The sequence below is a fragment of the Merops nubicus genome, unplaced genomic scaffold (genome assembly GCF_000691845.1).
Source record: "Merops nubicus isolate BGI_N331 unplaced genomic scaffold, ASM69184v1 scaffold1567, whole genome shotgun sequence".
NCBI classification, from domain to species: domain Eukaryota; kingdom Metazoa; phylum Chordata; class Aves; order Coraciiformes; family Meropidae; genus Merops; species Merops nubicus.
In genome coordinates, this window is record NW_008618130.1 from 10,367 (window position 1) to 25,546 (window position 15,180).

At 38.6% G+C, this 15,180-nt stretch overlaps 1 protein-coding gene across 1 annotated transcript in view; it reads left to right on the top strand.

Annotated features, from left to right (window-relative positions):
* Positions 1-281: 281 nt before the first annotated feature.
* PHIP (pleckstrin homology domain interacting protein) overlaps positions 282-15,180 on the top strand; it is a gene marked incomplete at its 5' end in the record, with an annotated part of 99,097 nt that continues 84,198 nt past the window's right edge. The window contains 3 exon segments of the mRNA XM_008943327.1: positions 282-432; positions 543-641; positions 10,563-10,723. Coding sequence (XP_008941575.1) covers positions 282-432; positions 543-641; positions 10,563-10,723 — 411 coding nt within the window.

Consider the following 15,180-nt stretch of genomic DNA (forward strand, 5'->3'; position numbering starts at 1 on the left):
TTTACTGTGGTAATAAAGGAGCTTGTTAGTCTGACCAGCTGTGCATTAGAGTCAGAAAGTAGTAAATACCAACCGTTCTCTGTACAAAGTTGCATGTGCTGAACAGAAGAATTAATTAGGACCAGCTGGAATGGATTATTGTATTTAAAGGTCACTACTTGTTTTTACCTTTATTATACTTTAGTTTTTATAAGAATTTGTGTAACAATCTGGGAAAAAATCAGAAATTCTTCAAAAATATGTTATTTATCAAATGCTTTGTTTGCTCTTTCATATAATAGGTGAAATATTACAGACACTTGGCACCTGATCACTTGCTTCAAATATGCCATCGACTTGGACCGCTTCTAGAGCAAGAAATTCCCCAAAGTGTCCCTGGAGTGCAGACGTTACTAGGAGCTGGCAGACAGTCTTTACTTCGTACAAACAAAAGTATGAAAACCTGATGAGAATTTTGAGAGTTCTTGAAATTTCATGCCTTTTCTGCGTTTTCACATGAAAAAACACTTGGCTACATTTTTTTTGTCATTTTTTTAAAACAGGTTGCAAACACGTTGTGTGGAAGGGATCCGCTCTTGCTGCGCTACACTGTGGGAGGCCTCCAGAGTCTCCTGTAAATTATGGCAGTCCACCTAGTATAGGTAAGTCAGTTTTATTCTGGCATTGCCACGGTAATACCCAGCTTCCAGAGTGATTGAAGAGCTAAGTAGTACTTGTGTTATATTTGTCCTTGTTCATGTCATATACTTTGTCTTTGGTATTTTTTTATCAAGATGTTGTACTGTCGTATTTACCAGTTCTTATGTGGGGGGAAAAAAGGGTTCTGTAAATTTATATACTAGCTCTTCTCTGAAGCTGTTTTTGTCTTTGAAGTATGAAACAGAATGAAATATAGTTCAACAGTGAATACATACAAATAAACCCCTCTCTTTTTCTTCAAGATGTAATAAAGCTGTCAGTAGATAAATATTTAGGACTATGTGAAAACTTAAAACAGGACAGCATGGCCTGCACCCATTGCTGGGGAGAATAGGTTGCATAAGCTGATAAAGGTTATCTTTGGAAGGATTTGAGTGTCTTGCAAAAGTTACTCTTTTGCTGGGCCATTCAGAAATTTTGTAACTGTGCTTTAGTTTCTGTGCTGTATAGTGAAGCAGCCATATTCTGTCTGTACTGTTGAAAAAATGAGAATCTGGAGGTCAGAGGTGTTCTTTATCACTTCTTTTCCATTATTTTTAAGCTCTCATATGGTCACTAAAATGTGTTTGTTAGCTTTCAGCATTTTAATGAGAAGATGCATGGGTTTTCTCTAGTTGCTAGAAGAATCAAGACATGTTACTTTAGGGGATTCTTTAAGGAGCATCCTTTTTTCTTTTATCATGGATAGGAAAATATGCAAAGTCACGTGTCTTCTTATCTTTCTCTGCTGATGTCCAGGGAAGAGGGAGTTAAGACCAAATTACCAGTGTTGATTATCCCCAAAGAGTAGTGTTTTATACCAAAATGGTAGTTGCAGCTAGATCTGTAGTGTTGGGTGAGAGTGGGCAGAGAATACCCAGTGCATTGGCTCCTGATCAGGTGCAGCAGCTGCAAAGACAAAGGTTTCTGTCTTGGCAAGACAAGAGAAGAGTGAAGATAAATTGAGGGACTAATGAGTAACAGTGTACAAACATATAGGCAGGTGCTTTTCAGAACAGAGGTGTTTTTAATGTGGTAACTTGCCTATTAGAATTCCTCAGTCACTAAGCTCCTTATAGTTTTTAAGGGGAAAGGCCCGTGTATGAAATCCTTGGCAGCTGGAGTTCAGAGAAAGTTGTGGAGTTGCTGTGGTAGTAGAATGTTAAGAAAAATAACTTTCAGAGTCTTTTTAGGTAAGAACAAGTAAGGCTTTCTAAATAAATGTTATTTTATTGAACCTTTTGCAGAGCACTGTGTATTTGCAAAATTATAGTTATTTCAACATACCACTTTTTTTCATGACCAATAATTTCCTTTTCCAAACATTGAGATAAGTGCTGCTGACTGAATGTTTTCAACTGTGAAATGTATTTGGATTTTTGGATGTCTGGTTCAGAGCTATGTTAGAACATTTGGTTTTGATTTATCCTATTCTATTCTGATCCTCTCAATGAAATCATGAACTGGAATAACACCTCTTTTAGAAACTGAACTAGAAAATTTTGTTCTGTTTCCTTAAATAACTTCTTCAGTTTCCCCTGGGAAGGCAGTATTTTATGTATTTGCTCAATAAAATCACTTTGGAACCTATTACTTTTCAGGCTGTATGTATTTCAGGTAGAGGATCCACTAGTGGTTGAGGAACAGAAAATAATACTGAAGTCTTTTCTATCCTGTGCAGGAAAAGTTAATTTACATTTCAGTGAATATACAGAAATACAAATACAGCATCCTAGCCTGATGAATCAGTGATTATGATAGTGATGGGATATTCCTTAGAATTAAATTTTTGTGAATGTTGTACCAACTGCCTTGTAGGTAGCTCGTTTATATGCAGTTAATAAACATTCATACAAATAAGTACTCCAGAAAACTACAGAGTATCTATAGAAATTAATAAAGAGAAACAAAGCTTGAATAAGGAATAGTCTTTGTCCAGTTGCTGTCACTTGTGTAATGTATCTTATATAAAGTTGCTGAATTGCTTAATTAAGAACAAAAAAGAGCTGTGTCACATGCTAATTTGTTTTGTTAAAGGCCTTGTTTTCTTGGATGCAAAAGCAGAAAAAAGTCTCTTTTGGTGGTACTTAAGAACTGGTGAAAAAACACAAAACCAAAACAAGGCTTTGAGAGCTTTGAGCTCAAGAGCTCTTGGGCAGCTGGCTACTCAGGTGTGAAGACCTGAATGAGACTGGCTGTTTTCACCAGACAATGAAGAATGTTCTTCCTCACCAGCAAATGTCTGCCTTTACAGACATTTCATGGTCTTGCTGAATAGTACTTCACTTCAATAAAAGTTCTGAGGCATTTTGCACTTTCCTCACAGCTTTATTAAACAGTGCTGCTGTTTTGGCTGTAAAGAGAATGAGGTTCTGAGAGTGGTGTAGGTGTCTGGTTTTAGAAACACAGTATATAGACTTCAGGCCTAAAAGCTAACCTAAGAGTACTTTGTGTAGCTATCTTATTCTTTTAATCAAGGTTAAAAAAAAAAAAAAAAAAGAAAAAAAAAAGGCAACTTTTGTGTTAAAGAATCTGTGTAAAAGTAACATACTCTTCTAAATGTGCAAGTCTGAAGTGACTTGTACTAGAGTAAATTGTTACGTAAGAAGAAATGAGCTGTAGAAGTCTTACGGAACTTAGACTAGAGTAAAATATAAACTGAATAAATACATAGTGAGATTGGACAACGTAGTTGAAGCAAGGGAATGGTTTGGAAATGCTTGAGATTGTGTAGCTTTCCTTTTTTTTTTTACCTTCTACCTTTCAGAACCTCTTACCTCCTACATCTCTGAATTAATAAGAGTTGCTAGTTACTTTCATTGAGCAAATTATTATTATTTGTAAAGTTTCAGATGTATATAGAATTTTTATATTCTCATAAATGCTTCAGTGAGGAGATGATATCCTTTTATCTTCATGAAATACCCAGAGACAAATTCTTGCTTGATTGAATCAATGGAGTAACAGCTTTACTTGGTTGAAAATCGTCTATAAACCAGGAAGCTTGGAGTACTGCATAGAGTTTAGAACTTGAACAGAAAAATGGTAGGAAGGTAGAATTCAGTTCAAGCTGCTTTTTTCATCTTGGACATCTTTGTAGAAGGAGGAAAAATAACCCAAAACTGTGTGCTGGATAGATTTAATCTTACTAGATTTGAGTGTGGAAGGTGAAGTCTTGCAGTCTCTACTTTTTATTATTGTTTTTAACATCACTGAGTGCCTTGGTATTCATTAGAGGTGTGTCCAGCCTCTCAAGTTGTTGAAATATTCAGAATAGGTAGGAGTTGTAAGTAAAGTGTATTCTTCAGGTGTCCTTCCAGGTTTCTGCTGACCCTGGTTCTGGTTTTGTGCAAATGGAAGGGGAGTGAAAGTGAATTCTGTTCTTGAGAAAAGAACTTCATTAATTACAACTCCAGAAAGGAAGTAAAAGAAAGATAAGCAATAATGATTTTTGTTTGTTTTTGAAAACATAATCTACTTGATACGAAATTAAATTTGGTTAATCACTGACTGGTGGATAAGGCACATTAGTGTCCCCCATCTTTAAGGCATATTTCACATTCTAGGATAAGACCATGTAAATAAGGTGATGGAATTGGTCCCTATGATTAAAATAAGAAAGCAGGGGCCGGTGTGTGTGTGTGCAAATCAGCATAGCCAACACCATCACTTTACAGATGGCTGGTTTTCTCTGAGCTGCTTGTTCTGTTTTGGGTGGGAAGTGAATTGGAGACATTCTTCAGGTTCTGAAGGCATTCAATTGGTCCCTGTTAAATGCCTTTTGAGTGGGAGAAAATCTGTAGTCTTTTCATAAGTTCCACTGAAAACTCCCACCACTTCACCTTCATCAGCTTTATATTTGTTTGGTTTTTAAGTTGTTCTGAAGGAAACCAAACAAATAACGTTATCTTGACTCTTTGAGTTGTGTGGTTTTCAGCTTAAGGTTGTTGGCAGCAATGAATTGTAACAGTAGAAATGAGATTTAAAACAAAACAAAACAAACCCACCAAAGTTCTGTTTCACTAAGTTGTTTTAAGAGCCTAACTCTCCATTCATAGTTTAGGTTCCTGAGTGGCCCTTATAAAAAGGAATTTAAACTCTTACATTTAGAGCTTAAGGCTAGAGCCTGTGCATAAAGAAATCCGTGTTTTTCGCCCTCCCCCATTATTTATTTTTTTTTTTTTTTTTTAACTAATAAAAAGTCCTGAGCAACTTGTATTTGACCCTGCTGTCAAAGGAGGATTAGACTAGATGATTTTCAGAGGTCATGTCCAACTTCATCTCTTCTGCGATTCTGCAGTAACAACAGTCAGAGTTGTTCTGGCATTAGGTCTTTTGAGGGACATGAATAAACACAAAGGGCTTTTACAGGTCTGACGGCAGGAGGAATGGTAGGGCCTGTGGCTGAATGGGACAGGGGCCCTAATGACAAAAGACCTGGAAAAGCATGAGATATTTGATGCCCTCTTGGCCTGGGTCTTCACTAGTAGTACCAGCCTTCAAAAATTTCAGACCCTGGAGGTCAGGGGAAAGGTATGGAGCAAGGAAGAGTTTTCCTTGGTGGAGGAGGATGAGGTTAGGGAATGTTTGAACAAACTATATGTGTAAGTCCATGGGCCCTCATGGGATGCATCCCTGGGTGCTGAGGGTGATGGCTGATGTCATTACAAGGCCACTCCTTAATTATTGAAATGCTATTGAAATGTTAAGGGTGATCAAGAGCTTCCTGAGGACTAGAAGAGAACTAATGTCACTCCTGCCTTGAAAGAGGGCAAGGAATACTGGAACTAAGGGTGGCTTCTCTTCACCTTGGTCCTTGAGTGATGAAGCAAATACTCTTGGAGGCCAGTATACTAAGGACGAGAATGTGGTTGAGAGTAGTTGGTGTTAATCTGTGAAAGAGAAGTCATGCCTGGATAGCCTGATAGACTTTTAAATGGGATGAATGGCTTGGAGGATGAAGGGACAGTAGTGAATTTTGTTTATCTTGACTTCAGCCAGTCTTTTTTAGGCTCCCATAACATTCTCACTGACAAACTGCTAAGATATGGGCCAGAGAGCTGGGCTCAAAGGGTTGTGATCAGCAGCATGAATTCCTGTGACTGGCATGAGGGCCAGACACTAATGTTATACTCCAGGGGTTGATACCAGAGCCAGTGTTGTTCAACATCTTTGTTAATAGCTTGAATGGTGAAATACCAAGCTTTGCAGACAATGCAGAGCTAGAGCAAATGATGGATGGGTCAGATGGTCTGTGCTGCCATTTAGGGGGACCTTGACAGGCTGGAGAAATGAGTCAACAGGAATCTAATGAAGTTCTACAAAGAGAAGTACCAAGTTCCTGCCCCTGGGGAAGAGGAACCTCATGCAGCAGTTGACATCAGGGGCTAACTGGCTGGAAAACAGCTTTGCAGAAAACGAGCTGGCTGTCCTGGTGTTGGACATCTCAGACGCTGAGTTGTGCTTGCACCCAAGCCCCAGGCAGCGTCCTGGCTGCTGAAGGCAGGGCATTGCCAGTGGGTTGAATGTGTTCCTTCCCCTCTGCTTAGTGTGGGTGACATCACATCTGCGGTGCTGGATCCAGCTCTGGGCTCCTCAGAGCAAGACAGGCAGGGATAGACTGGAACTAGTGTAGCAAAGGACCAGGAAGATGATGAAAGGATTGAGGTATCTCTCATATAAGGACAAGCCAAGAGATTTGGATTCCTTAGCCTTGAGAAGAAGCAGCATGGTGGGAGGGGTGTTATCAATGGTTGTAAATATATAACTAGCAGGCTGTGATGAAGTTAGAGCCAGATTCTTTTCGTTGGTGTTTCCTGATAGGACAGAGGCCATGCACGCAGACTGAAATAGAGGAACGTTAATTTAAACGTAAGAAAAAGCCTTGATTAAAGCCTTGGCACATGTTGCCTAGAGAGACTGAAGTCTCCATCCTTGGAGAAACCTGCTTTAGATGACCCTGAGCAGGGGAGCTGGACTAGATGATCTCTGGAAGTTCCTTCCCACCTCGACCATTCTGTAATAGCCAACCATCTCAGTCTCTGAGGCTGGTCGTGGTGTGTGAAGATGAGCCAGTCACCTAAAAATGAGAAGCAAATTCATTTTATTTGCAACCAACTGGTGAACAACCGATAGCAACTTACAGGAGAATGTTTTTGGCAAGGTGTTTTTTACATGTTCAAAATGTCAACAAAATGCATGGCTTTCTCAGGCATTGGTTTCTACTCATCAGTTAGCTTCATTTTTAAATATGAAGAATCCTGATTTTGAAAGCAGAATGTAATTTGGAAATGGTGGGTTGCCGTCCTGTGTTGCACAAGAACCACTTAGCAACATCTGCTTGCTTGCTTTGTTTTAAATTCCATTTATTTATTTTTAAAGCACAATCTTACATGTGAATAGTAGACATGCAGTCAGAACGTTTTTAATATTTCCTTAGTTGACCAAGCATTGGATGTGAGTTCTTTCTCTCTGTGTCCACAGTGCCCTTCCAGCAAGGAGCAGGCAATCTCTGTTTTGTTGTTTTCTTCTTTCCAGCCCTTTACTTTGTGTTGGTTGGCTCACTGTAAGGCCCAGATGGTGCTCTCTAGCCCTTCCTGGGGTAAAATCTCATCCTCCTTCCCTCCCTTATTACTTGTGGTGGTTGGTCTTGATGATCTTGGAGATCTTTTCCAACCTTCATGATACTATGATTTTATGTTTTGTGGCTCCAACTGCAGCTGTTAACTGCTTATACCTTATTGCTCTTCCCATGATTAACACCTCTGTTCGCATGGATTCATTTGTGTGAGACCAAGCAAAATTTAAGCAAAGAGAGAAAACTGCTAACATGGCTAAATCAGGAGAGATGTTAGACTTGCTGTCACAGGGGTTTCTAAAAATCACTTTTTTTTTTCGGAATGCAGTTAAAATCAACCTAAGGTATATTAAGAGACCACATAAGGCCTGACAAGTGTTGATGCTAGAAATGGGTAACCATTGTTATAAGAGCAAAGACATATAATTAGTACGGAGGTCTTATTATCAGTTAGTAGCTGTTCTCGCCTTGGCTTGCACCAGAAAAATTGATTTTATTGTTCAACTGCAGGAATTTATTTTTGAGAGACAGCTATTTTTAACTTTTTTACCTGTACTCTGGAATTAAGAAATAAATGCTATGGTGCTAGCAAAGTGCAGGTGCCTCATTGGAGTTGTCAGCATTTGGAATTAAAAAGTGGGAATGGGTCAGTCAGAGAAGTCAAACTGGGTCTCATAGCAAAGTCCAAGAGAGCAAATGTAAATGTAGTTAAATGGAAGAGCATGTTGAAGAACAATGGTGGATGTGAGAATTTTGTTTAAAACAACACGAGCTTGAGAAGCCTTTTAAAAATTGTGTTCACGGACAGTATTCAAACCTGTGAGAGGTTGTTTCTCCCCCTCCCACCCTGCCAATTGCATGATTTTGGTAAAAGCTTTTCTTCCCATAGAATGTAATTCCATACATCTTGGTGTTTTTGTGGGTTCTCCCCCCTCCCCCCCCGTAGAATCCCTTTTTAATTCACTTAAATATATTTTTAACCACTTCTGGGATTTTTGTATGATTTAAGTTTTGATCAAGGCCAAAGAGTGAGATAGATCCCAGTTTTCTTTTTTCCAGTATCACAGTATGGCCTCCTGTGTCCTCCAGAGAGTTTGTTACTGAACAAGGGGCATTTCATCTAGTGAGCTTCCCAGAGATGTGTGAATTAGTAGCAAGGTACTCATTACCAGTTCTTATCAGAGAGAATATCATCAGAAATGCTGTTTTAGGTTCTGTTAAACAAACAAACTGTTCTTCAGTGATTAAAAAAACAAAAAACAAAAAACAAAAAAAAAACCCAAAAAAACCCCTCAAACTTGAAATACCTATCTCAACTGCTTTAAAAGGTTTTTTATAAGTTCAGATATATATTGTAAGTGACATGCTTACATGAAATCATTGGTTGTTTTATCTTAAGTAGTCTGCTTACAGTTTTGATTTATTGACACAACATTTCTTCAAACTAAAACTTTCAGTTGAGCCTTTTTTCCCTTTTTGTGAGCTGTGGTTTCATTTGAAGGAATTACTGGAAGCTCATTTCCAATAACCTTCTCCATCTTACATTAAAAGCAAACAGAAGTTAACTTCTGAGCAGGCTGAGATAATTGTGCAAACTCACTTTGTTGTGACAAAGACTTTCTCTATGCTCTGTGTGTGTGTTGTTGTCTTTTGTCTGAGGTGGGTTTTTTTGGGGTGTGTGTTTTTGGTGTTTTTTTTTTTTTTTGTGTGTGTGGGGGGGGGTTTTTTTTGCTGTAGGATGATTTGTCAAACCAAAGCTAGATTTATCTTATGACTGAACTAATCTTGGATTCCTGTGGTTCTAAAGTAGACTGTTGGCAAGGAAAAACTTTGTCAAAAAGCAGATGCAACTGCATCTTTTTCTTAAGTAAGAAGAGGGTGAAAAGGATGCATTAGAGTGTTGAGGCACTTTGGCTAGGAGTGCCTCCTCCACAGCTAACATCTTGGTCCTTCACAAACCATCTCTAATGTGGAAAACTTCCTTTGATCTTTGGGCTACCCTGGCAGTTAACTGAAGTGTTTCAGGGCTGTTCTTAAGGCCTGAGGCCAGTGGGCTTGGCAGTTGTCCATACCACAAAGTGCCTTTGCTCCTTATAGAGTAGCTACAATCCAGTTTGCATATTTAATGGAGTTTGACCTGTGCTGACTCATGAACCAGTGCCTGGTTTGTTTGGGCCAAACCCCAGCAATGCCAGAGATTGGCAGCTGTCTGACAGTTGGTGCTAGAGAGTGAATGTGATTGGGTGCACAGAGCCCAGCCCTGGTCCTACCCTGGGGACTGCCACAGACACAGCTTTGGTCACAGGAATGGCAAACCAGAGCAGTACTCAAAGTATCAGCCACTCCTCTTGGCACTGGTAGACGTTGCTTCTCATGTACGTGTAGTGCTGGGGACATTGTTGGGCATTTGTGGTTTTACTGCTCACGTATTCAGAAGGTGGAGATCTGAATATATTACCTGCTTTATCACAAGTCTGGGGCATAGAAAACGTGTCACCATTGCCATTCTCTAGTCTAGTGATGATACAGGGAGCTGTTGGACTAATGAATGTCCATGTATCCATGCATATACTCTGTTGATTTACCATTGTATGAGGAACAGTTTAAAATTAATAACATGGAGCTTTATTTTCTTTACTGAAGTTCTTTGTGGAAGATTTCCATTTTGTTAAAACGAAGTAGATTGCTGCTCCTGGACTTTGTTAGCTTTTAAACTTGACAAAAATCCCAAACTCTTTGAATGAGGTTCTGTTAATCAAAATCAGAATTTTCTGTAAGATTTCTGGTAAGTTTGTTATGTAGGGTTTTGTCTGATAAGTGGGTAGCAGTAGCCTTCAAAAAAATGAAAATTCATTATCTTGCAGGTGGTAAGTAAATGTTTGGTTGTGTAGACCTCAGAAAGAGGTTGCCTTGGAGAAGATTTGGATGTTTGCTGATCTGCAGTTAATAGCTATGTAGAAGTTCTTAAGGTTGTTAAATTTGAGGTTGTTTACTCCACCGTGGAAACTACCTCAGTCCTTCTAATTTCTCACACTTGGTATTTTTTGAGAAGCATTTGTTTGGGCACTTGAAGTTGAAGGTTGTATTGTGTCTTTATACTCTGCCTTTCAGTTTGGTGCTTTTTAGCACATCTGTATCATCAGCTACTTTTGTGTTTTCCCCTAACTAGGATGAAATGAGAGCATTGCTATAGTAAGCTGTTCAAATGGCAACTGTTCCAGTGCTGAAATAAACTTTTCTGGAGAAGCATTTTAATGAGCACAATATAAAAGCTGTCTCTTCTTTTTTTTCTTTCCCCATTTGGTAGTGGATACCCTGTTTTCACGAAAACTAAACGGAAAATACAGACTTGAACGCCTTGTTCCAACTGCAGTCTATCAACATATGAAGATGCACAAACGAATTTTAGGACACTTATCTTCTGTATACTGTGTAACTTTTGATCGGACTGGCAGGCGAATATTTACCGTAAGTACAAAATCCTTTTTTTGGTGGATTTTTTTTTTTATAGTACCAATGGCATGTCACCTAATTGTTCCCAAAAACTAAATGTACTGATGTTTTGTATTGAGAGCAGATAAATACTGTGCTACTGTTACTCTCATATATACAATTTAATGACCATGCTGGTTTGCGTGTTAAAATAGTTTTGGCATATTTTGGCAAACGTGTCTTAAGGCTGGATGTGATGGTGATGGCTGATCTGTGTAGCTCAGGCAGAAAACTCAGGTTATTTTCAGTGGAAAGGAATTTCCCTATGTAGATTCTTTCCTCTTGACTTTTCTCTAGCAAAAACATAAGCCAAAAATGGACCACCACCACAGAATTGGATTAAGAAGGCAAAGAGGACAATCAATATGTAATTAAAGATTATTTTGACACTTCTCTCTAACTTCTGTTAAATTTAAAGCATGACTATTAGGTTTAGTGTGGTGAGATGTTTAGGTTTGGTACAGTGTGTTGAAGTGAACTAGGAAGCTGAAAATTCAGTGTGTTGTAATAAATGTTGGTTCACAAAGAATTGCCTTTATGAGATCCCTGGAACATTTTTTCTCTGTACTAGTGTTCTTATTTTTAACTATTTTCTGGTTTGTTGTTCAGACTTCTATCCAATATTTTTCTTTTTTGAAATCAGCACTGAATTTGTAAGTTTCTCAGGTAATGGGAATTATAAAAACAGACAGGTGTCAGTGTAGTTTGGATTTCTTCATAAATAGTCAATTTTAGTAGTGCCAAAAATCTCATAAATACATACTTTGTGCCAGTCTGGGACAGTTGGGCTGCATTTATCTTCCCACAAATGCTGATATAACTGATGCCTTTGTGGATCCAGGAGCTTGTGTCCTTTCTAACCTCACAGCAGATAACTCAGACAATGCAGGTGGAAGTGCAGTTCAGTTCTGCTACTTCATGTATTGCAGTCCTCATTTTTAAAAGTCTGTCAAGGTGATTGTAAATATAATTCACCTCTTCACCCACGTACATTTTGCTTTTTTGTCTGGAGAAATGCAGGGATGGGACACTTGCAGAGTTTGAACAGACTTGTCTATTTCTTCACTCGTTACTTCAAACATAGCAGAGACTTTTTCTGTATTTCTTTAGCTTTTGTTGTGTTTGTGTGTTTGTTTTGTTTTTTTTTTTTTCCCCTCTTCTGAATATACAAAATAATTCTTAATATATAAACTGCATTGTCATGGTAATTAATTTGTAGTTAATTAAAAAACCAAAACAACTAATGCATCTTGGAAAGACACAGCTGAAAGGCCTGTCAGCCATCAGTGAAGAAAACCTAATTATTTCTGAGTCTATGTATGATGGATCTCTTGAAAAGTGTGACTTGCAGAACTCATGCAGAGTAGTAGAAACAAACATTGTGTTCTCTGATTCCTGTGCTGCTTAACATTCTGACTGCAAAGAAGGATGGCCATCTTCTTTTTCCCCACCTTTATCTTCCTGTCTCCTCTGAGAGTACTCTTTCTAGGGAATAGTAGGCAGCATTGTGTAATAGCCTGTGTAAGGTTTCCAGCCCAAGATTAATTGGTATGCTTATTGACAGTTTCACTTTGAGCCCACAAGTTTGTGTAATGGTAGGAAAATGAACCAGTTCTACTCCATACCTTGGTAACACTGTCATCAGTTCTGTCTTGGTGCTGATTTTGTTCAAGGATTCACTTTTGACCAATGCTTTTTAATAGGCACGTAATTCTAGCAGTTGTAGACACAACCTTGGAAACACAAGCTGTGGTGTAAGCCAATGCCCTTGCTTGTAGAATTGCAACAGTACTTTAAGAGTTGTGAATTGTCCCATTCAGTTAAAATGGAATCCCATGATTTCACTGATTTACCTGAACTCTAGTATTATTACTGTGTCAAGAGTCTACAGAATTTACAGTTTTACTTTAGCCTTTGTTTTCTTTTTTCCCTTCCTTTTTATTTTGTCCTTTTCTCCTTGTTGAGACTTTTTAACAGTCATTTAATTGTTCTGTGCGTTGGAGGTGTACAACACATGTCTCTGTAGCTGTACTGTAGCCATCTGGTAGGGAGCAGGCTGATTTTTATGTTGACCTTCTTTCCTTGGTTTCCTGTTGCTAAGTAGACCTCTGAGGGACCCTCCAGGTGGCATAAGGTCCCAGAACTAGCCTTTTTTTTTTTTTCCCCGCTGACTATTTTGCACCTCTGAAGTAGTGTACGTGCAGGTTGCTCTCCATAAGCTACATTCTTCAAGCAGCATTTTAGGAGGCTCAAAATGCAGGGTTCAGTTTATTGTTTGGCTTTCTCTAAGCTTACTGTAAAGTCAGTAGCTTGTTCATTATACTGTACAATCTGAGAATTGCAGAAGCATGTTTCATGTGATATGTATAGTTCTGTAGACAAGAGTATTTTATTTCATAAATTTGTGCAGCTCCAAGAAAAAAGGGGTGAGTGGTTTGGAATTCTTACTATGGCACAGGGAGTGTTAATGGCTTGGTTCTGTTCTCATGCATATAGTGCTTCGAGAGACAGTGATCCACATGTGAGTGATTTCCACCCCTGTAGTGTTTTGGAAGTTTTGGGTTCCCTGTTCTTCTACTTTCAAGTTTCTTTTGAGCAGTAAGATTTGTCAGCATCAGTTTTATGCATCCATACACACCCATTTTTGTCTGCTCTGCCTCTGGTTTGTTGTGGTTGGTTTTTGTTTTAGTCTTCTTTGTGGTGACTGCACTTTGGAGAAGAATACCTAAGCTTCTTCATACCCTTAAGTCTCACATCATGACAATAGAACAGAATGAGCTGATGCTGTTATTCACATAATTGTTGCATCAAGTAAGTGCAGAGTTAGAACATTTTTGAGGCTGTAGGTACAGAAGTGCACATTTGAATCTAGAAGCATGGGAAGACTTGTGGAAACTTACTTACTGAGTAGCATGGGGAAAAAAAAATCTGTCAAGTTCTTTTTAAAGTGGTTGTATATTTGTTTTAAGGAAGCAAAGGGATTAAAACAGAATCTGCTTAGAGCTTTATAAGCAGAGTTTAGAGAGAACATCTGAACTGCTTATAACACTCTAAACAGCAAGTTTGCTAGTTCTGTTGTAAACCCATGTTAACTTCTTCATTGGAACTGATTTGGAAGTATGTGTTACTGAGCTTGTTTAACAACTTTTTTCCTCTTTCTTTTTACTTCTCTTTGTCTTCTCAGCAATTTAGTAGAGGTGAATAAATCAAGCTATAAGTGAAATTAAACTGTTTGTATATGATTGTCAAAAACGTTCTGTGATTCGGCTAATAATTTCAACTTCTTTTACAAATAACACTGTCTCTCTTTCAAAATACTCAATACGAGTGAGATTTGGAGACTTTTCAAAAGTATTAAATGCTAAAATCAACATTTAATACAGTTAAACAACTGTAAATTTAAAAGGTACTTGAACCTTCTTTCTTTGTGTAGAAGTTCTGGATAAGTGAGCATCTTACTTGGGATATTCCAAGTTCTGTCTATTAACTAAACCTGTTCATGAAGGTGGTTTATTTCCTTTTCGTACAGGTATTTGAACTGAGTTTAAAAGTAGCAATAAGGGTAGAATAAGATGCATGGTAGGCTCATTTATTGACTCTTAGTTCAATGTGTCTGAGTCAAAAAAACAAGTCAGTGATCTAGAAGGAAATGATCATTTCACGGATTTGATAAAGATTGAGAGAAAAAGAGATAATGGAGGTTAGAGTACTGAGCAGTTGGTTTTCATATTCATACAGTCGAACACGAGGTGAAGAGAAAGACTGCAAATGCTTGTTACAGTTTGTGAGGATACAATTTGAAGGAGTTCTGAGGTAATTCAGAAAGACTTTTGAGGTTCATGTCAAATAATTGGATTAATAGATACATTCCTGTGTTGTGGGTAAGATGAGTATCAAACCTCTAGCTTAGACAAAATTAAGAGAAATGACAGAATATTTTGTTGTACTTGCTGCTAGATTACTCTGATTTAATGCCCTAAGGATATTGGAAAGATGTGGGAGGGAGACAACAAACCACAGACACATGAGGAAGTGGTAGGGCAGGTCAGGTGGGTCAGCAAAGAATGTGGGTTGATGTAGAGAGGAGAAACTGAAAACAATAAAGGGCTGAATGAGGCCCACACCAAGTGTATGTGCACAGATCAAGAAGTGCATGATGGGGAAATCTGACATGCTTTGAGAAATCAGCCTGACAGGAGCCCACTTGAAGTGCCTGTGTACTAGTGCATGTGCACTGTGGAGAAGAGCAGGAGGAGCTGGAATTCTGGGTAGAGCTGCAGGGCTGGGATCTCATTGGGACCAAAGGGGTGGGGTGGAGTTGAGTAGCTTGCAGGGCTGCTGTGATGGATGGATACAGGCTCCTCAGGAGGGGCAGGCCAGGATGGCAAGGAGTAGGAGTTGCCCTTTAAGCAAGAGAGAGGCAGGAATGGCGG